Raw genomic sequence first — 22931 nt, 5'->3', positions numbered from 1 at the left:
ATTTATTGTAAAGCATATACTTTACAATTTACAAATCCCCCAAACCATATCCAACTGATTTAATGTACTGAGAACTTTACAACTCGAACAGAATGCAGAAGGCTACTCCTTGCCTTCCCATAAACACTTCAATTTTCAAAACAGCCCACGTTAAGTCACAATAAACTACTAGGACAAAAGATGGCTTTAGTTATATCACTCTGTCAATATACATTTGGGTTTTTCTGTTTGAAGACACAGATGATAGGCACCCCCTTTTACCCACTGATGGCTCATTCTTGCTTACACCACGACATGTTGCAACATAAAGACTCCATATACTTTGGCCAACATTCATTTTAAACATTTAGTTTCAAGTGTTTGGAGAACATAGTGTTTGTTTACCACAGGTTACAAGATCACCATCATTTCAATAGTTATGCCTTAAAAGAAGCACAATATTCATTCTAACAAACTCAGTTTAAAACCCCCCTCTAAACCTCTGTGATACTTTGGTTGAAATTATTAAAACCAGAGAACACCCTAAACAATATGCCAGGAACACAGCGCAGCAGACAGTTGAAACTGTAAACAGAAACAATTTTGGACTTATTTTTTCTTTTTTTTTTTTAATAATTTTCTGATAATTTGGACTGGTCCAAAGATCACTCATTTGGAAAAGACAAAGAAGGAGGAAGTCAAAGGTATTACAGTTCAGAGGAAGATCACTTGCTTTTTAGTTAAGTTTGCTCTATTTTACACTTTCAAACCTTAAAAAAAGGCATTAATAGTTCCCTTATTTATCCTGATAACCCCATGCAGAGTTGCTTGTTTTACTGGTTTCCTCTTATTTGTCTGCACATTGAACCTTGCTACAAAAGAGATGTTAAGGTTTTCTTAGGATGAGTTTGTTGGGGTTTCGTTTGCGTTTGACTGTGTCTGGATAACACCAAAACTAATTAAGGTCTGGCCTTAATCTCTGATTCAATTCTGCATAACAACTGCATAACAACAACAATAAATTCTGCATAACAACAAAGAGTGACTACATTGTTTTATAACTAAAAATAGCATATGAAAGACTGAAGTTGGTTTACCTTGCATTTCTTCTACAGGCATCTAAATCCTCAAAAGTCCTGTGTGTATACATAAGTTGTCTTCTATTTTGCTATCCTTAATAATACTACTTACAAAATTATGCACACGATTGATCAAAAAGAAAACTATACCCAATAAGAAACATTGATTTAAAGAAAAGAAACAAATCAAAAAGGCTTGAAGACAGAGTATACCAGGGTATAACATGATACAACTCAGTATTGTGTTAACTTGGCAATGAGGCTTTAACAGACCAAAACCAGTCTGCATATAACCTGCTTGCCCCAGACATAAAAGACACCCCCAAATTTGAAATAAAGAAAACAGCTGTCTCAGTAAGGTGACACACCACTGTTACATGAAGTTGATCTATGAAGTCATTTTCTTTGAATACTTACCACTAAATCCCAGTTATTTTGTTCAAGCAATGTTATAGCTTCATCAATATTTTCAATACCAGTACATGCCTACAAAGAAACAGAAGCAGTAAACAGAATTAAAAGCATTGATCAAAACCAAGAGAATTTAATTAATTTCAGCAGAACAACAGGAAAGATACAGGTCTTTTGTTCCTGTTCAGAGAGGGTAATCCAGAAATCAGATTTCAAGATTTAAACATCAAACATTGGGATATAATTCCCAGTTCCACCAGAGGATTCTTGTGTAACCTTGAGCAAGCCACCTAAGGAAGCAAGATAAAGTAGTTATTTGTAAAACTAGGGCAATAGTGCTGTCCCATAAATGCGTGTTGAGAATTCTACGTTCAAATGTACAAAACACTCACACCAATTTATAAGAGACCATGTAAATACTTCATATTTAAAATCATATTTGAGATGGCTGAAATATTTTATCTAAAGCCAGAAACATGTATTATAAACCCTACTGCTTTCATTACCATCATCTTATACCCCTGCTCACTCTGGATGTTACACTGTGCGGTTAAGAAGGTGGCAAGTATGAATTTTTGCTTAACAAAATGTCAACTTACAACCACATGTACAAATGAGCACCCCTTGTGAAATCATTTAAAATTAAGACTATATAATGAAACATTTACAACATTTTCCTTTCAGATGAAACACTTGCATGTTGTTCTAGCCCTGCACTCTCTCCTTTTACTTAGTTCAATTCATTAGTACAGTAGAATTTTTAAAGTAGTGATAACATCCCACAACATGGTATTGTAAATTGAGCTTAATTCCAACTACAAGGGAGCACTACTCAGCAAAAACCTTAATGCAGCATCCTGCTTTCTTTTTTGATACCCATACCTTTTCAGCTATCTATCCAACTTCATCAGGCAGACCATTGCTATTTGTTCCATATACGCTCTGACATATATTTGCTACCATTCATACTAAATTATATCAGATATATTTCACCAGAGAGGAAAAATGGAAACAGTTAACTTTCTTTCTGGAATTTATCTTTTATCCTGATCAAAGCTATGCTCTGTAATCAAGCACACAAAAGCACACAAAACTTTACAAGATCTAAAGATCATGTTCCTTCTGCTCTACTACACAGTTATATAAAAAGTTTATATAAAGTTTATATAAAACAACATTGAAAAAAATCCAACCTTTTAACAGTTAGATAGTGGCAACAAACAGATCAGTTTTCCTGATTCCAAGGATATATAATCCTGTTTTTCCTTTACACAGTAAGAGAAAAAGGGCCCTAGGCATAAAAACAGATATTTTTTTTCCCAAGAAAACTTACTCCTCTCCCCATTTACAAAAATTAAGGAATAAAAAGTAGAATAGAAGTCACAGAGAAATTCAAGACCAGCTCTCTCTTCCCAAATTTAATGTGGAAGAATTCCACACATACGAAGATATAATAACGCAAATATACTGCATTCCACGCAGTATACCGCATTATATGCAGTATACCTACACAAAATGGACCAGTCTGGAGGACCACAATAATCATCACAAGATGACATTTTGGGGATTTCTTCTTTTTGCCTGCAGAGGGGAAGCAGCAATTTCTATTGATCCACAATGCTCTCCTCACCAGACTGATTCGCTCTGGAACAAGAGAAAACTTCCACTGCTCACAGCATTTTGTGAAATTAATATTAAATTCATTTTATTAAATTCATTTTATTAAATTATTAAATTCAATTAATACTGAATTTCATCCACTTTGCATAGGGAGTGCTAAAAAAAATAAAATAAAAAAAAATACAGTTTTGCTTTCAGAAGCAACATTTTGCCTTCTTTTCCATTACTTCTTACAGTTACTTCTGAAACTAAAAATGAGACAACACTTTAACACATTCCCTAGCAAGTGCGAAGGTTGTATACACCTACACCAGGTATGCTTGAGGAGTGCAGGCCTTGAGCTTGTCATTTCTGAAATCCCAGGTGGGTTCACTACCATAAACCTGTCACAAACTGTTGACAGCTTTGCTGTGAAGTAGCTTCACTTTGAGAATAAAGCTTTGCAGAAATGACAGCCTGAGGTTTTATTTACAGTTAAATGAAATACGCTGAAAAATCTAGTCATTGCAGAAATAAAGTTACTATTTCTCATTTATCAGCATTGCAAACTCTGCATGACCTTTTTAAGAATCAAGTTGTGTTCCAGCCTACAAGAACCTGACCAACAGTGCGTTGCTTCCAACCCTGGGTTGTGAAGATGAAGTTGAGGGTACCTAGAATTTAAGCTCTGAATACTGGATTTAGTGGACCCCTCTTCATATCATCCCTGCAGCTCAGGTGACTTACAACTGTTCATATACCACACTCTTAGTCCATACTAACAGCAAATCAATTCAGCTCACTTTGGCATACTTTCATTTTGAGATAAACTAAACAAAATTAGCTTACCCTTCTGCCAAAGCACACAGTGCAGTTTACTCCACTGTGATGAGGCATCAAGCAACTAATTCACTTGTATGTTCGCATCCTTCCTAAATCATCTTGTTGATGATTTACTATCTAAAATAGAACCCAGCTCTCACTCTCTTTGCGATGCAGAATAAATGGGTAACAGGAATGGACAGGTGTAAACACTAACTAAAAATGAAAACAAGAAGAATTCTTAATAACCAGTTTTGTTGAAAAGCCTTGGACCATTTTTACACTCACTTTTAACACTTGATTTCAAGGAGTTTTAAAACAAAGATTTCACTTTCCAGATGGAGTCGATTTGCTAGTTGTCAATAAATCAGAAAACAAACATTTCTGAATAACAACAGTGAAGGAATAAGTGCTATTTATTAATGTAATCATGGAACAGACATTCCAAGATCTTCCTCAACACCCTGTTAACATCACAGTTCCAGAATAACATTTCAACATTCAGACACTACACAGCACCACATACAAATCTCTGCCTCAAGTCATAACCCATCAGTAAGACCAAAAAAAAACCCAACTATATTTCCAGTTTGCTTCCTTTTTACTGCATCGTGTCATGCAAGATCAATTCAAGAAAATTATCTCCTTTGCATGTCTTTGATTCTCCCCAAGAAATTAAGCACACAGAACAGGCAGTCCTTTGCTGGCAGGTATGACATGACATCAAGGACTCTGTAGCAGCAGATTAGACCCAGAACAGCCTGGTATGCTTCTGCCTTTGTTTTCTTTAGGCAAACACACAGGAAACCAGCAGGTTCTGTGAGCAACAGAATTTAAGTCTAGTTCCTTGTGGGTTTGTCTCTCACCCCTAATTGCAAGGGATGATTTAAGCTTCTCCTATGGCTAGAATATTTATAAGAGCTTCTTTTGATGGAATTCTTTAGATGTTACCTGGCTATATTTTCATGAAATATGGAGTCATTTCATTGGACACCTAGGCACCATAAGGTTGTGTGCCTCACTTATCTAGGAAAGAGAGACAAAAAGTCACAGGGTTTACTTATTTACATTACTTTTGGGTTTTGCTCATTTTTATGCTTTCCATTCCACCCAAACAAGAAGCAAAAAGATAAAAAAACCAAAATCATGTTAGATTTTTGCAGCAACAGAACGAAAAAAAAAGCCTTCAAAATATAGCAAAGTAGATGAGCTCCAAAGACACAAAACCACATCTTTGCTACCAAGCAAAGTGATGCTCGTTGGGAAGAAATTATCTTTGATTCACAGATTTTACCCAGTTTTATTTTCATGAGACCTACTTAGTGAAAGGCATTCAATATTTTAAAAGAAAATTCCTACCAGACTACTACAAACTCTTGATTCAATCAACAACCAACACATCCTCTAAGTCATCGAACTGAAAGAAACGAGCCACCACAGTAAAGGTAAAGCCTTCAAGCCTCACTGATTTGTAAACCTTTACACATCAAAAAGAAAGCAAGACATTTTTCTGAAGAGGAAGATAAAGGGGAAGATAAGATAGAATAGGTTCCTTCTCCAACTCCTCCTCTCCGCATTTCCTCTAAATCTAGGATGGCATTTTCACACTTCACTGCAGCTCCAGAGACTGTACAGTCCCTTCAGTATTTTTTCAGAACACACAAGAGGAAAATGAAGATGAGAAAACTACTGTTTTGCACTGAATGCATAAAATCAGATCCCAAAGATAAAAGCTATTGAATGTTAGAACTTTCTTAGCATCCTGCTCTTCCAGGCCAGGTAAGTGTTTCCACCAGGCAGATTTAGATTTGCATACAATAAAATTTCAGTGTATTTCTCCCAATGTTTTTTCAGGTAGCTTTACGGATTAACCATCACCTTAGTGATGGAGAGCTTACCCTTGGAGGAAGATTCACAGCTAACCATTAGGGGTCCTATTTAACTGGCACAGTAACCTTAATTAGTTACATAAAGCAAGCAAAGTAGCCACACAATTCAGTAGGAGAAAAGTCAGAGGGCAGACAGACTTCAAGGCATTCAAGACAAACCTAGGAGGCACTTCCAGCGAGTTGTAATGCAGGATGACAGACTTGCTCTTCTAAATCCCTTGCAGGGTGGTCTGACCCCGGCAGGCAGCCGTAACAGCTGGATCTGGGTTCTGAGACCCTCAATGACCCCCCACTTCAACGGCACAGGCTTCAGCCTACCTCCAGATCTCAGGAAAGCAGCTGTCCTCCCCATCTGGCGGCAGCTGCTGCTGAAAACGTTCCTCCGGCACCTGCTGCAGTGATCCAGGCAGTTGCTGCACAGCAAAGCTGGAAGGACAACTGCTGCTCCCAACACAGAGAGCTGGGCTGTTACTGCTGCAAAAGCTGGGACAGCAACAAACAGCTGTTGCTGACTCAAATACAGAGTCAGGCTACTGTTGCCCCAACAGACAGTGGGTGGCCGTTGTTGCACAGAAGCTGGGAGCAAATGGTATTTGGCAGCAAGGCAGAATTTCTCTCACCTGTGGCACCGTTCCCCTTCTGGCCAAGGCAAAATGCAGCAGTCAAAAGCCTCCGGACGACCATATTCAGCCTAGCTGCTAGTAGCTGGATATGGAGGACTTAGAAGTCTGCCTCTCAACATTTTTGTTGAGCAAACCTGTATTTCCTTTGACTACCAACAGTAGTTATGTTTTCCCCAGAAAGGGACCATCTCTAAGCTAACCCAAAGTAGGCTTTAACCTTGAACGTTTCACACAACAGGTTCAGGCCCATTAGAATGAGGCAGACAGATGGCTGTGGATTACCCTGTGCATCAGTCTCTCCTATAAAAGTCAGCTGGATAAAAAAACAAAATCTCACTTTGTGCCTAACCTCCACATGCACTCTGCAGTTAACATCCTCTGCTGCGGCCTCCTGCAGTAATATAGAGTAGATGCAAACACAGGTACCATGCTCAGTTCATACAACCAACAGCATAAAACTGGAGCCATAGCTCCAAGTACTCAGAATAGCAACAAACTCAGACAACTGATCTTCAGGGCAGAGTCACACCACTTGTCAACTACAGACTTTTTCCCCTCTCGCTAATATCTCATCCATCTGTCTCAGAACAAGACTAAGCTACTGTGATTCAGTCTGATGCCTAGTACTCAGCCATTGAAACAGCAGATACAGACTCTCCTGTGTTGGATAAAAAAGGAGAAAAGAACTTTCTGGCATCAGCATTTTGTTGCAACTGTAGCTCAGTCCATCTTTTTAATACTTATACAAAGCTACAATGCCCAAAGAAACAAGAACATTAAGGCACCAAAAGATTTGACAGGTGCAATCACCTAGAAAGAAAAGCTTTCAGCCCTTGGGATCTCCTACAAAGCTCCAGGAAGCCAGCGTTAATACACCTCCACCCACTGCAACTGCACACACAGCACCCTAGGAAATGCTTACTTTTGAAAGCACTCAATAAATTTTTATCACTAGATATAGCTGTGCAACTAGAGCTACCTCTATTCCATAAAGATGAGGTTTTAAAGATAAATCAAAAACGCTGGCAAAGAACAAATATTGTTAAAATCAATTGACTATCCCTTTAGTAACTTACTCTTCAAAAGACAAGACAGACAAGGAGCATGGAAAACATTTTTCAAGTCCTGGCCACTAACCTGCTTGAAAGGATGATTCTGTAATTCTCCAGGTCAGCAGCTTAAAACCAAAAAGAAAAACACACAGAGCTGTTCTTAACAGCATATGAAATATAGCAAAAGATACTACTTACGTCCTTGAATTACAACCAGACAGATCAGTTGGCAGATGTGCTCCAGCTACCTCCCCTTCTAGGCAGCCATCCACTGGACTTGCTTCACTTTGTCAATGGAGGGACTGATACCAGACTCAGTACTCCTGGTAGTGGTGGTCTCACCAGCACGAGAAGAATGGATTCCCTCAGTCTCCCAGCACACTAGTGCAACCCACTATGTGGCTACTACTTCTACTAGAAGAATCTTTAATTTGCTTTCTAAGCATTCCTAGTACAAATCGGGTTTCTGCATGTAGGATTTTAAATAACCCAACCCAGAGTTTCCTGTTTCTAGAGTGAAACATAGTACCTTGTCTTCCTCTCCCATCCCTTATAAGGAGAACAGCTTGGTAATCAAAGATAATCATCAAAAGTCTATAAAGCAGCCAAAGGCAGCTCCAAATTGTATCTGCTAGAAGTCTACTCAAACCCAGAAAGCTCTAGGACACTAATTCATAGAATCATAGAATAGTTAGGGTTGGAAAGGACCTTAAGATCATCAAGTTCTAACCCCGCTGCCAGGGGCAAGGGACACCTCACAAAATGATACATTAGTAAGCGAGAAAATGTTCTTGAAAATTCCCCACATATAACGTTGCAATGTTAAATACTTCAAGGCAACTGAACCAAAGCGTAACACTTTTTTCCCCAAAGCCAGGTAAAGTTACACCAATATGCTGAGCCAAGCAAGGCTTTAGAACCATATTATCAGATTTAGGATCCACGTGTAACTCCCCTCTGGGCTATCAAGACATTCAGCACATTTGGACACTCACAACTGAGATTGTTGGTACCTCTCAGCTCTTGCATTCCCACAGCCCTGCCTGTCTCAGGACCACCTCCACAGACTGCAACACCAGCTACATACATGCCCTTCTGCGGCATCCCCTCTCATTCTCACCGTGCAACAACCCTACTGATATAATGAGACTGTTCTTATTATGAGTCATCCGTGGTTATTAAATTAACTTTTACTTCTCTCTGTTTCAGACAAACACTTTAAACAAACATCCAGGCATATCAACTGAGACATAAACTGAAAGGTCACCTACTGCAAGCATCCAAAGGAAGAGATAAGAATGCTCCTCTGTTTTTACATAACTCAGGAGACCATCTGGTAAAAATCAAGCAGATTCACCAGCTGTTGGCTTAACAAAAACAAGCTAATATACTTACCAGTATCAGAAATCAAGAAAAGGTTTAGGCAAATATGCCAGGCTCAGACTTTGCCCGATGCATTTGAACTCCCACCCCCAACTATTTACAAGCTTCATCATCCTACTATTTAAGCACCACCTTAGGCAAAACACTGAAGTAAGGAAGCATTAGTCCTTTCCTACAGGAGGAATGGGGGAACAAAAGAAGAAACAGCATTTCTGAAGGTCACAGAAGACATTTCTACCTATTAGTTACCAAACAGACAAGCATGACCTTTGCCCATGGTCTGAGATGACTGTAAGCCTTCCGCACAAAGCAAGCAGGCTACAAAGTTTAAACTGGTAGCATGAAGCTCTAACCACTTCTTAGCAGAACTAGCTAACTTGGCACCACACTAACCACTTTCAAATGGTTTCCAGCAGACTTTGAACACTCTCAAGACTCTGGAGCAAATTCTGTTTCAGAATACCACAAACGCACATCCCTAGGAAGCCCATGAGCTGAGCCAAGACAGGAACCCTAGCCTCCCAAGCCCCATGCTAACACTAGTGTTTAAGCCACAAGCACTATACACAGTGCTCAAACTGAATTAAAAACCAAACCAAAAGTCAGTACCCATTAATTAGTACCCCGGACTACTAAACTGTCTTTTCTGAGGACTGAAGACAGCCTTTACCCAGCAACTACAAAAAGCTTTGGTTAGGATTGTCCCAAAGTTTCTGTGTTTATGTAATACTTTAATTAAAAGTATCTCAGTGAAGGCAAAAACCCCAAGACATCCTGAATCACAGTTATTTAGCTCTCACAGTATCTTAGACATTATCACATAAGAAAAACTGATGAAAACCAAAAAACAACTGTACAAGTCAGACAAACGCTTTTGCTTACTGGATATCTGCAGTCATCTCCTTTCTCCTCTTTGCCTCAAAAACAACTAAAGAATAAAGAAAGGCCACTTTCCAGATATGCACACAAGGAAGAGTATTAATCCATACAAAAAATATTTTACTCCACATTCCACAAACCCTGTTTTTTGGTAAAGAACAGGACCACAAAGAATGGACATGCTCTTAAAAACCTGAGAATGGCATCCAAAATAGGGAAAGAGAAGAACACTCAATCCCAGCAGAGCACAGGTCATACCATAATGCAGGCCAATAAAACTGGACTGAAAAAATACCCATTTGTCTAACGACATAAAAATTATACAAGCTTCTAAAAGCACGAGGACAAGAAAGTCTGCCAGAGAGTCAGTGGGACCAAAGCAAGAAGATATTGAAGAAGTACTCAAAGACGGTCAAGGCATACTGGAAAAGCTAAATGAATTATTTGAGCTCATATTCACTACAGAGAAACTTAGGGACCATCCTATAACAAAACTGCTCTTTACAGAGAGCTCTCTCATCCTAAAGTGTCAGTAGAGACATACAGAAAAAAAAAACACCAGGACCAGATGATTGCCCCCAAATCTTAAAGGAATTTAAATATGAATTTTTCACAGCAGACTGCTCTTGACATCAGCCTCACACTCCTATATTGCTGACACTAGCTTTTTGGTGAAATTTATTGGGGTGCAAGTCAGAAAGGGTTAAGATTTCTACATACAAATTTATATACAATCCCATCTTATAATAACCCCATCATCAAGCTCTTAAAGTGCTGACTTGTAGAAACTAGGATTAGCAAACCCATTCAAATTCTGTTTCTTTTGGTTCTTTCCTAAGGACTAATGAATGCTGCAGAGGAGACATTAGGCCAGCTGGCTCCTTGATCTGAGCTGATACGGCACCTTTGATATTTGCTCACACAAACAACCTGACCTTTAAAAATAAGAATAATAGAGGTGACTCAGTTTTAGAGTTCTTGCCTTTACAAATTGTTTCCTGCTACAGGTAAAATATGAAACCTGTATAAAATAACTCAAGGGCTAACGTACTCTTGTTCTGGTTTCAAAACCTCTCCAAGAACTTGAGCTTTAATGAGTTATCTTTTGAAAGTATAACTACTCCTGCACAACAAAGACCTGCACAACCAGTTAGACACACAAGACCAGTAGATGACTTCTTTGATAGACCAAACAACATGTAATGCATACATTAGGGCTTTGGTTTCCTCTTTGAGCAGTTTGGTTTTACAGTTGCACATTACCTAGTCAACTCCAAAAAACTGGCTTAATTAGTAGGCATCAATCCAGCCAGAAAGCATGTCATTTCCTTTCATCCAAATGATGAGGGACAAGTAAAATGTTAGGCACTTCCCCAGGCTTTTTATTCTACTTTTTACAGTAGTTAAAAGAAAGGACTCACCTCATGGCTGCCCCATATATGCACATTGACTTAACTATTGACTAGAAAAACACGAAATCCTATCAAAGACCTGCCATGTATTTCTTTTAATAAGCTATTAACTCTTGCTTCAGATAGGGAAACACATGAAAAGTAGGCCTGCAATGGTAATTGAACCATAACAACTGCCCAAAGATACAAGGATATTCTATCCTTTCAGACTTCCCAACACCAATGCAATAATCTCAAGATGGGAGATTCTCTGGACCCCCTATGACATGTATCAAATCACTCAAATCCTCATCCTCTCCTCTCTCACACCTCCTTCCACACAAAAACATTAACTTGGTGTGTTTACTGTAAATTATCCTTGCTTACCAAGAATTACCCACATTTTATTTTTAATGTGCCAAATAACTTTCACACTGACCTCCAATGAAAGCATGCTCCTAGCCTCTGGGAATATATACACTTAATTTCAATGTTATAATTAGCATCAGTTGTCATAGCATTTGAAAAAGGATCCTACATCTACCACCTCTCAATCTGTTTCAGTGACCTACTAACCCAAATACCTATATGAATGGGCTGATGGAAATGGTGACATGATTACTATGACGTAAAGAGTAATTCCAAAGTAATTGAACTAAAGGAACAGCATAAACCTCTTTCTAAAGATGAACTGGTGCTTCAGTGGTAAATTATTTAGGTTCTTGCAGCAGGGCTGAAATGCACACAAATCATAGTATCCTCTTTCTTCTCTATAAACATCAGATAGTATTTCTAATTAACTATCTGTCCTTATATAGGAGAAATGAGCTGGCTTTTCCATGAGCAGCTATCAGTGGAAATATCCCAGTTATCATGTTTCTAAATGGCCATCACTTACTTCAATTTCCTTCTGTAGTGACAGGACAAGGGGTAATGGGTTAAAACTTAAACAGGGGAAGTTTATATTGGATAAGGAGGAAGCTCTTTACTGCAAGGGTGGTGAGGCACTGGAATGGGTTGCCCAGGGAACCTGTGAATGCTTCATCCCTGGCAGCGTTCAAGGCCAGGTTGGTCAGAGCCTTGGGTGACCTGGTCTAGTGTGAGATGTCCCTGCCCATGGCAGGGGGGTTGGAACTGGATGATCTTAAGGTCCTTTCCAACCCTAACTGTTCTATGATTCTATTTGTGACTCTGGAATCCACTTGAGCTTCAGTTTATAGACCAGAAAGTTGGCTAGTTAATCAAACTAGCTTTGCTCTGATGAACAAGAGCTTTGGGATTGCAGCCAACTCTAAAAGCATCTTATGAAATTAAACTGTTAATTCTTCAGAAACACACACAGAACAAATTAATAGAAGCAATGGTCTTGGAAGCAGACAACGGCAATCAGACTAACTAAACTAAAACACACTAAGCACACAGTATGCTTTTATCGTGTCTCTTGACCCTAAGGCCATTTACAGCAAACAAAACCAATTGCATTGCAAAGCAAGAGGTCCAACTACCAGTCCCAATGCTGTTACTGACTGTGCAATGCACAAAACTATAATGTGATAAAAAGCAAGAAGGATTAAAAGGAATCCTAATCAAAATGTAAATTAAGAAGTCTTATAGGTATGAACTTCAACATCTTAACATTTTCTTAAAGTCCTCTTTTTTACACTGAAAACCAGCTGTTAACAATTTAAAAATTTAGCTAAGACTATGGTAACCTATATCCATAAAAATAGTCAGGTGAAGCAGTGCTGAGCATCCTGGCACCTAACTAGGTTTCTAAACCTAGCAGAGTCCACTTCTACCTGAAGATACACAGTATAAGGGCATGAAGAAATAAACGTGTCTATCCCAAACCCTGATTTCTAATCCATAGAGCACTGGATCCTTCCAACTACTACGGTGAGAGCTGCAGAGCTCAGTTCAGCTCAGTGCTCTAGGGGCATCCGCTGCGTTATTATCCTACAGAGAGGGCACACAGAAAATAGTTTGGTATAAGCAAGACTGAGTTTTAAACTCGGACAGATCTTAACACACATAAAACCAGATTTTTAGATGTCTAGGAGACTCTTCGATGAAAATGCAGGCCTTCAAGGTTGAACATAAATCGGAGGACACTTTCCAAAAATTAAACTTCAACTGGAAGTCTCTTCAGCACCTATCTTTTGTTGAGGATCTTGTCCCAAGTGAATTGCCACCCTCTTCACAGAAAGTCTGAAAAGAAATCATAACCAGTCCTTCGTGGTCCAATGCCTTCATGACAAAACACTACCTTTTCTTTCAGAAATCAATGTTAAGGACATTAACTTTGCTATTTGTTCAAAACCCCCTCATGGACAGTTTATCCTTATAGAAAATGGTTGAAAGACTCTTTCCAGCCTCCAGCATAAGACATACTCCAGGGCAAGAATCAAGCAAGGGTACTGACTCAAAGCTATTGCTGTATCTTTTTCACTCACCAAATTTACATACTGACAGTAACTTAAGTGACAAAAATCCTAAGCCAGCACACACAGAAGAAAGTAAGACTCTCTTAGCAGTCCCTCCAAAAAATAATACACATGTAAATTCTGTATATATATGATTAGAGAGTGAATATATGTACAGTGGCATAACAGAGATAATCTTGAACAGGGCTGAAGCAGACAGATGTTTTTCATAACCAAAACCAAAAAGTCTTTAAAAACATATCTTATCAGTTATTTAACAGCACTGTATTAACTTCCAAGTGTAACAGACTCTCCAATTTCTTTAATTTTAGCTGTTCCAGAAGGAAAAACAGGAGTTTGAATTATGGTTAAATCTTTAAAACAAAAAGGAAAGAAATACTAAGCTGATGTATCAATGCCATGGTTGATTTTATAACTAAAAATACAATTATGTTGCATGCTTTCTCACCTTTCTGTAACTGATGGCAATGAGGTTCTTCATTCCCAACTCCCCCTTGCTCCTCCCACAAACCTCTGGTTTCATGAAACAGACTGACACAAAGGTGAAGTTTTAAGAAAGAATATTTTTACATACATGTGGGTGAATCATACCAAAGCAGTCTGGTACCCAGTACAAGGGGTAAAAAACTGCAAAAAGAAAAAATACTCACGTAACTTTTTTCACAATGAACACAGATGAAAAACAGAAGGAAGAAGAAAACTATTAGATATCTGTCGTTTCAATAAAAGCAAGGATTTTCTAGTTCTGCCATTCTACTCCAAAGTCTTTCCACCCAGACCTGAGCTTCTGGGTGGGAAGCCTTAGCTCAGAAGACTGAGCTGTTTATTTATTTCGTCAATGGAAAATGTGTATTCTATGAAAAACCTCCTTCTGAAGCTTCACATGCCAGATATTCTTGTAAGAAGTGGGCACCCAGGAGCTGGAAATTCCCGCAGTACTCCAACCCTTAGGCTCTACGTTTAGAATTGTTGGAAGTAAAACCACACAGCATGAATAAAGTGGTCCTGTAGGTGGGTATAACTTATAGTGACAAAAAGATATCTTGATAATTTTAGTCCCTATCCTAGGTGAAGCTGTTTTACAAAAGTAAAGCTGCTTGCATACACAAATGTCAACATCTGGCATTTCTGCCAATGTGCAGAGATTGTTCTTCATTTCTTAACAGCCAAACTATGCCAATTTAACTAAGTTCAGTGCAATTAAAATTTATAATTTAAAAAGGAAAAAAAAATAAGAAAAAATCTATTTTTTTTATAATGAAAAATGGACCCCAAACTGCATAGATCATTAACATTTTTGTATCTTGCAAGTACCTGGGTATCCCACTGGAGATGGAAGAATATTTTACAGCTAAACACAACAAACAAAAGGAGAACAGTGATGTTGACAAAAACTGGTAGGAATTTTATGCCCTTATTTTCTCCAGCATGTTGCAGCATCACCCTTTTACCAGCTCACATGCAGTTACCTTTCAAAGAATTTCTGCTACAAACAGAAGCAGAAATTGTTGGGCGTTATTCCTATATGCCAATGACACTTTGTGGAGGAATTCTGAATTGCATTTAGTGAAACAGCTAAAACTTGTTTGTGCGCTCAACTCCACTACTTTAGCTACTTCCACTGAAAACAATCAGACTACTCATGTATAAAGTTAAGCTTCTGCATAATCTTTCCTAAGTGAGAGCCTAAGAAGGAAAAGTTAGACAGGTTGCCTACACAGCCCACATGTATGAATACCTACTTTGTACTCCCTGGGTAGCACACAGTAACCTCATTAAAAAAGGAAAGGGAAAGAAAATAATTACAAACCACACAGAACAGGCTTAAATTGTTTTGAGACATTAAGAAAAAAAATTTTGATAGATCACTTACTGTGTTTTGCTCTATAGTTTAAATCTTTAATAAAATTATGCAGTGTTTGTATGCATACATATGTATATATACAAAATATTTTGGAAAGTGTTTCCTTTTAGTACCTCAGAGAAGCAACCTGTTACAACAATGAGAGCTAAAAGGGAAAACCAAACACAGCAGAAGATCCTGCTCTAGTTGAAATCAATGACTTTCAAAGATACCAAATAAGCCCATGAGAGCTTCATAAAAGCATAAGATATCAGTATAATCATGACTTCACTGAAGGCATAAGTTTTATAATGGGGGAAAATCCTTTCAAGTTTTAAAAGTTCAGACATTGCTCTATCCTTCTTAAATGTAACTGGGGAAAGGCAAGAGTGAAATAGAAGTTTCCCTCCCAACTCAATTCAGCAACAATGAGATGAACAAAACTGCAAAGAATAGCTTTTAGGTTTTCCAGTGTGCACAACATTCTTCAACAAGATACCTCATACAAATATAGAGGATAGCAGCAGAACTCTGAGAAAAACATTTATTAATTAAAAGGTACAGAAAATACAGAAGGAAAAACCATGCAGAATTACTCTGCACATAATGTTCTATTTTCCATTTTAAATTCTTAGTGAAGGAGTTGCAAATTCCATCAAGTACTTAAAATACCCCAAATCCTTTACCATTCTGCAAGATACAAGGCCTAATAATGCCTGACATTGTCCTTTGCTAATCTGAAGCTTTAGCAGCGTGACACTTAACAGGTCAGTGTTTCAGAATCAGGTAGAAGCTTGACAGGATTTTTAAAAAGGAAAAAAAAAAGGGGAGTGAAACAAAAAAAAAAATTAAACTAGGAAAGTTGTCTGCTGAAATACAAGAAGAAAAGGTTTGGGTTCTTTTTAAGTAAGTACTGTTATAGGATAAAATACTTCCTGGGTCTAGGTTCAAACACATTATGTCATCCTTGATCTACAACTGGTTTCTGTGACTCCACCGCCCTTCTGCAAGCTTGCAATAATACTTACTTGTCTTCATGGTACCAACACTGCAGTTGCTCTTATGCCTTTATTAACTGGTTTCAAAACCCAAGCACAAAAATATTGCAAAACAGCATTGACACTGAAAACTTGGGAAGTGGATACAGATTGAAATCTCTATTAAAACAAAAATAATCTTACATTCTCCAGCCACTAACTTGGGATTCCTGAATTTAAAACTATTTCAGGGAATTCCATAAAAGTGGGATTCCATAAAAGATTGTCCCCACTAGTATGAGCGCAGAATCGGGGTCCCTGGTTTTCTCTTACACAGTGTCCTGTTACTGGAAGAACTCCCTTACGAAACCCCAGCCTTAGAATTCAGATGTCACTCCTTGCACACGCAAAAGCGCCTTCAAGCACAACAAAATAAAAGATCCTTGTAGAAATATTTGTTAAACGTTTTAGTAAGTATGGGTGTAAGGCACTAGGGTACAAAAAGGGAAAAGACTCCCCTGTTATCAGCTGGGAACTCCGTGTGTTACATCAGTGAGATATCAGATACCTTTTGTAAAGGGGAATTACATAATGTACATGACAGTCACCCTACCTGTAATTCCAAAGAAACATTCCTGTTAAACACACACACAGAGTGAACAAATGGATTATTTTAAGCTAGCAGCTGAGGAACAGTCTTTTAAGAAGTTGGACACACAGACAGTAGTTTTACAACTGAATCCAAGAATATCCAGCAGCTTACCCATGTACGAACAACCACTGGAAATGGAAAAAGCTTAAAAAAAAAAAAAAATAAAAAAAAACAAACACCATGGATTAAAAAGTAAATATTTAAAAGATATATTCAAAGATAATCTGATACCCGTCCACACTGTTCTGGGCTCTCCCCACTATTCCAAATGGAGGCACCTTCCACTTTTTTGTTCTTAGAAAAACCATGTAAGAGCAAGCAATATTAGGAAGCAACATACTGAACAGATTAACCAGGCTTCTGAACACATCACTTTTATTCAGAGAAAAACTTTATTCTGGGAATGAGATTTAAAAGTTCAAAGTTAAATTATAGCCCTTTTGCAGGGAGGAAGGCACATAAACAGCTTTTAAGGGCATATTCCTCCTTTCTACACAAACATGTTGCTGTTCGGAATGGGGCGGGAAGAGTTATACCGTCATTACAACAGTCATAGGCTGAGGCAACCATGAAGCTAGTGTTGATGTTATAATGGAAACACCTCTGACCAGCTCTAATCTGTAGTACCAGTAAGTGATTCATTACAAACACTGTGACAAATCATGAGGAGTGATGAGTTTGGTATCCTCCCTGGCATTTGCCTCTTCCAAGTGAGCTGGCTCACAGCTGTCCCAGGGCCTGGGGTGGTTGCAGAGGGTTGGAACAAGCAAAAATGGATGAAAAAAGCCTTTTTGTTTTCATTAAAGCCCGAAACTCTCTAAGTTAAAAGAAGACATTTTGATCACGCACCTTGAGAGGAGAGGGCACACGTTCCCCATTTCTGACAAAACAAAAAAAAGAAAGAAAGAGAGAAAGAGCAAGAGGCTGTGGAGGGTGGGCTTCACCCCCACCACCCTGGACCTCCCCACAAAGAACCAGCAGCACAGCAAGGAGGAGAAAGAGAAAAGCAGCGACAGGCCACGGTTGTGTGGCGGCGGCTTGAAATTTACCTGGAAATCAGCCAATATCATTTCTCGGTCCATGTTGGACGCCATTGCAGCCAGCTGCGTCCCCGGCTCTGCTCTGACCCGCGCACCTGGAGCTGCTGCCGGCGAGGACGGGGCAGGGTGGGAGCTACGAGCTCATCGAGGCGCCCGGTTCCTCTCGGGCTCCCGCGGCGCTTTGAGGGCTGCCCCAACTCAGCAACTCAGCGCGGCGGCGGCGTGCGGAGAAGAAGGAGGGGAGAAGGGAGGAGAGAGGCGAGCGAGGCGCCGGGAGCGGGCCGGGACCAGGAGCGGGCAGCGCTGCCTCAGCCGCTGGCCCGGGCAGCAGCAGGAGGAGGAGGAAGCGCCGCTCCCTCCCTGCCTCCACAGCGCCTGTCGCACATTTTGCCTGTCATTGAGGTCGCAAAGAGGCGCTTTGCGGCCGGCACGTGACCACCCTCCTGTCAAGCGCTGGCGAAGCCGGGGAGGGCGGGGCCGAGCCGAGCGTGTGTTGGCCCCCCCCGCTGCCCGCACCGGCCGCAGCACCGTGGTGCAGAGTAATCCCGCGGCCCAAGCGTAGGCCTTTAGTGCGGGGACGGGCCGCCTCAGCACCGAGGAGCTGTGGCCCGGCCTCAGAGCGGGGTCAGCGGCTCCTCCGAGCGGGCGGGGCAGCTCCGGCCCTCTGCTCGGCCGGCGGCAGCGCTGGGGCTGACACCGTCCCCCCTCTCCCAGCGGTTGACGGCGGCTCCCCGGGCCTGGCTGGGCTCCGCTACCGGCTGCGGCCTAACGGCGGGGGCTGGGGGGGGGACCTGGCTGTAGCGAGCCTGGGCCCTGCGTGCCCTCCGCCGTCCAAGGGCCGCTGCAGGCGGAGGGCGGCTGTGGCCCCGGTGCGCAGCGGAGCGCCGTCCTTGCCGCCGCGGCAGAGGAGAGGCGGGATGGCGGCGGCTGCAGTGAGGGCAGTGACCCGGTCCCCAGCGCGGCTTGTGGCTGCTCTGACAGCCCGTAACTGGTGCTCGCTGAGTGACCACATCCACTCCCCGGGCCCGGGGGCACGCACCGACCGGCGGCCGCGGGCAGGCGGTGGTTTCCCCCCGGTTTTGTACTTCTCTCGAAAGGAAGACGTGGGTTTTCCACGGGTTTCTGAGCCAACAGACCGTGATCTGCACAGCGGCCCTCGCTCCAGCTTAGCACTCCAGCACTGTAAGACGCACTTGCATTGTATACCCTACATACATCTGTTTCCTTTAAGTAATGCAAATCTAACTAATTAATGCTTTTTAAGTCTGCTTGCTACAACCTGATGCCGTTCACCTACCCCTTTAGCATGCATTTGGATGCCAGCTTGCTAATTAGCCCGACGTGTGTTGCTCTGCTCTTCGTGTGGGTGTCGCAGCTACCTGAGGTCCCAGACACATCCAGCAGCTTTCCTGTTCGCTAATAAAGCCACACGATGGTGCCTTGAACCAATTTGTTTTGTCGTTTTTAGGAAACACTGTTCTTTCATCTGTTTCCTCTCTCTCCGTGAGGGTTATGGACGGGTTTCCCAGACTCTGCGAGCTCCCTGCCGCTGGCCGCGCTGGCAGCGGGGAGACCTCGGCGCTACCGCACCGTTCGGCGGTGGGACAGACCGAACACTGCCTGCAGATGGGGGAGTAGACAAAGACAGCCTGTACCTGCAGAAGAGCCCGCGTGCCCAAGGAAAATAGTCCTGGGATTGTTTAAAGCCTGTTTGCGAGCGCAGCTGGGAAGCTGCAAGGCGCCGGGGCCGTTCAGGGTCTCCAGGCGGGCTGAGGCCACACCGAAACGCCACTTGCGATGTAAAACCAAGTGTCAGAGACGTTGGGGGTTATATTTTATAGTGTTCCTGCTCTAATTTGTGTTAGCAGGGTTTGCCAAGAGGTTTTTATTGCCCGCTGACATTAGCTTCACAATTCGAGCTCCCCACCACCGGGATGATAAAGTAATTGCCCTCGCACCTAATCTTATTTGTTTTACCTTTTTTCCCCACCTCCAGTTTGGTGTTACAGACAGTTCTGTACAAGGTATGGTGCAATGCCAGGGACAGCCTATGTTAAACTACAAACAAAGCCACCCACACATTACTAGAGAGTAACTATAATAAAGGCTGAAAAGCGAGTTTTAACAGTTGGATTAAAGCCAATTAGTTCCTGGCAGGAACTGAAGCTATAGGTATGTTGTCAAGGTTAGTTACCCGGCGTTCACGTCTATTACAGCCGTATTTAAAATAATGATATCTATATTAGATCAAAACAGGAAGGATTTGGTCCAGAACGTGAAGGAAAGGTGAAGAGCTGCACGTGTGCCCCGCACCGCAGGAAGTTCACGATAGAGTCACGGTGAAAGTTTGTGCTTTCCTCCTCCCATCCCCTCGCCCGGAGCCACTCGAGGTGCTTCTCGTCCTCCAACCAGTCAGACAAACCAGGGAGCAGGGGGAACACTCACTCATTTAACTCCTCCCAATGCCCGGTGATAATATTTCCCCTAAGAAGCTGTTTCTGTCGCTGGTTTTAGAGCTGATCGGGGCAACTCTTTCTCGTTCAGGAGAAGTATCTTGATCGTTGCGGAGAGGAAACGATCAGGATTAACCAGCTGCTCTCTGCGAGGGGTTTTGACAGCTCCACACGGCGAAGGAGGTTTGACGGCATGTTCCAGCCGGGCAGCTGTACTCGCAGGAGGCCTGCAGCACCCCGGCCGACCTTCACTTCACTATTTTTGTGATGTGGTGTGATTAACCGAAAACGGGGCTTTATTCTGAGCTCTAAAACAGACAAAAAAAAAATGGGGAGACTGTTGTAAGACCGGCAGCTCTAATTCTGCAGTGAATTAGCAACAGGTAACACCACCAAAGCCTGTGGATTTTAGGCATTAAATAAGTTATTTATAAGCCGTCTGACTGAATATTCGACTTTTGCATATAAATTTCCTTTTTATGCAGAAAAATAACTGTGGTTGAATACAAGGATGCTATTTATAAACATATATTTCTCGAGTTAACATTGAGGGAAATTATCGTTCATAATTTTTGTTAAAAGAACCATTAGCACTGTTACTTCTGGCCGAGAATTATCATAATGAGGCCCATAAAAATGCGCCTTTTAGTGGGAGCGGGGATCACTCGATAACCTGAGCAAAGCCGTTTTCCCTGCTCCGCATGCAGACAATTCGTTACTTGTCACCTTCGTGTTTTCACAGACAAGCGCGGGGCGGAAAACAAGGCGGGGGGGGGGGGGATTAGGACAGGAAAAGGCGACCGCTGAGCAAGAAGCAGCCGAAGCTGGCAGGAGAGAACCAGACACAGAAGTCACACCGGGTTCCTTCAGCAGCCCCCCCTTCCACCCCGCTACAGAGTCACCCCTGTAAGGCTGGTTCTGGCACTGCAAGTCAGGACCGAGAGGATGCGTGTGCTTATCAGGGAGCCGTGACATTGCATCTTACCTCTCGGGGGTTGCCTTTGGCGGAATTCAGTGTCCCGAGGGTCCCTGAAACTTAAAGCAATCCGGCCGTTAAAGCAGACATTAAAAGCTGTTAGGCAGAATGGCGTTGAGATCCCCGTGCTGTTTGTACCATCCTCACTTCTCCGCCGTTTGAAGGAAAAGCGAAGCCTTCACGTTTTCTCGGTGGCTGGGTGCGTTTCTCCCTCAAAATGGCACTTTCAAATCAATCAAGGATGCCAGGAACGCGGAAAGCAAGGAGTGCTGCCGTGGACGGTCGCCTTCCACCGTTAAGACAACTTGACATTGACCCTTCATCCTTGACCTTGTCCTTGGGGAGAGAAGCCCGCGTCGCTGCTGGGGTAGACCCCGGCCCCGTAGCCGCTGTCCCGCGGGGTGCCGAGCGAGGGCGGCGGGGCCGAGACCGAGCCTGGGTGCGAGTCCGGGTCCGCTCCCCCCGCGGGCAGGTGGAGACCGCCCGGGGGGAAGCAGCGGATAGAGCCGCGGCTGGAAGCCGCCCTCCCGCCGCCCGAGCTTCCCCGATCCCCGGTCCTTCCGCCGGGGCGCGGCGGCTCCCTCTGCTAAAACCTCCTTTTCCTTTCATTTCCCCCCCCCCCCTTCTTCTCCCCCCTACGCCTCAGCAGCGCTCCTCCTAAAAGCACCCTGACTGCTATGTCTGTGGCGGGGCAGCGCCGTACCCGGGCTCTGCAAGGCCGGGGAACGACACAAGGAGCCGCGGGCCGGGGCCGCTGCAGGCCTTCCTGCCCGGCCGCGTCGCAACTCCGCCGCGCCTCCTTAAATCTCTGCCGTTAAAATGTGGGCGGGTGTTTCAACTCAAAAAGCGCTCAAATTTTTTTTCTTTTCAAAAAAAGCTGATGAGGTTAAAAAAAAAAAAAAAAAAAAAAAAGGAGGGGGGGGAAGAGAAGAAGAAAAAAAAAAAAGGAGAGAGAAACCGGCTTCGTGTCCGTAGGAAACAGAAGTAGCAATTGTTTGTGCTTAAAAAAGGGGGAGCGCAAAGCCGCGGGCGGAGGCAGCGACCGCGGGACCGGCAAGTGCAGCTTTATTTCGCGAAGTTGAAAGAAGAGGCGAGCGGCGGCTGTCACTGCGCGCCGGGCCGGGCACGGAGCGGCCCCTGCCCCTGTCCGGAGCTCACCCTCCGCTCCCCGGCGGGGCGAGAGGCGCGGCTGGCGGCGGGCAGCGGTAACAGCGGCACCCTCCGCCCCGCCGCCGGTACCGCCAGGACCCGCCGCTCTCCTGCATGCTCCGGAGCCGCCGCCGGCGGGGGCGGCCGCCGGCCGGGATCGCGCCCGCCCGCAGCGCGGAGGCTGCGCGGGGCCGCGGGAGTGAAGCTGCTGCGAGGAGCGGGAGCACCGAGGGAACCAGCTCGGCGGCTGGGCGCCGCGGGCGCGGCCCGTCCGACCCTGCCCTGCTCGG

At 42.8% G+C, this 22931-nt stretch overlaps 1 protein-coding gene across 2 annotated transcripts in view; it reads right to left on the bottom strand.

Moving 5' to 3' along the window:
• FAF1 (Fas associated factor 1) overlaps nt 1–18377 on the bottom strand; it is a 170652-nt gene extending 152275 nt beyond the window's left edge. The window contains exons 1-2 of one of the 2 annotated variants that reach the window (XM_080622796.1): nt 18073–18377; nt 1476–1544 (exon numbers count right to left, since the gene is read on the bottom strand). In XM_080622796.1, the coding sequence (XP_080478922.1) occupies nt 1476–1544; nt 18073–18117 (114 nt within the window). In that variant the 5' untranslated portion in view covers nt 18118–18377. Of the gene's footprint in view, nt 1–1475; nt 1545–2979; nt 4358–18072 lie in introns of those variants that run through there. The other variant, XM_080622797.1, reaches the window with a different exon arrangement.
• Between the last annotated feature and the right edge of the window lie 4554 nt (nt 18378–22931).

The sequence above is a fragment of the Psittacula echo genome, assembly GCF_963264785.1.
Source record: "Psittacula echo genome assembly, chromosome: 7".
Lineage (NCBI taxonomy): Eukaryota > Metazoa > Chordata > Aves > Psittaciformes > Psittacidae > Psittacula > Psittacula echo.
The sequence above is the reverse complement of the archived record's forward strand: the minus strand, read 5'-3'. Positions and strand labels throughout refer to the sequence as shown.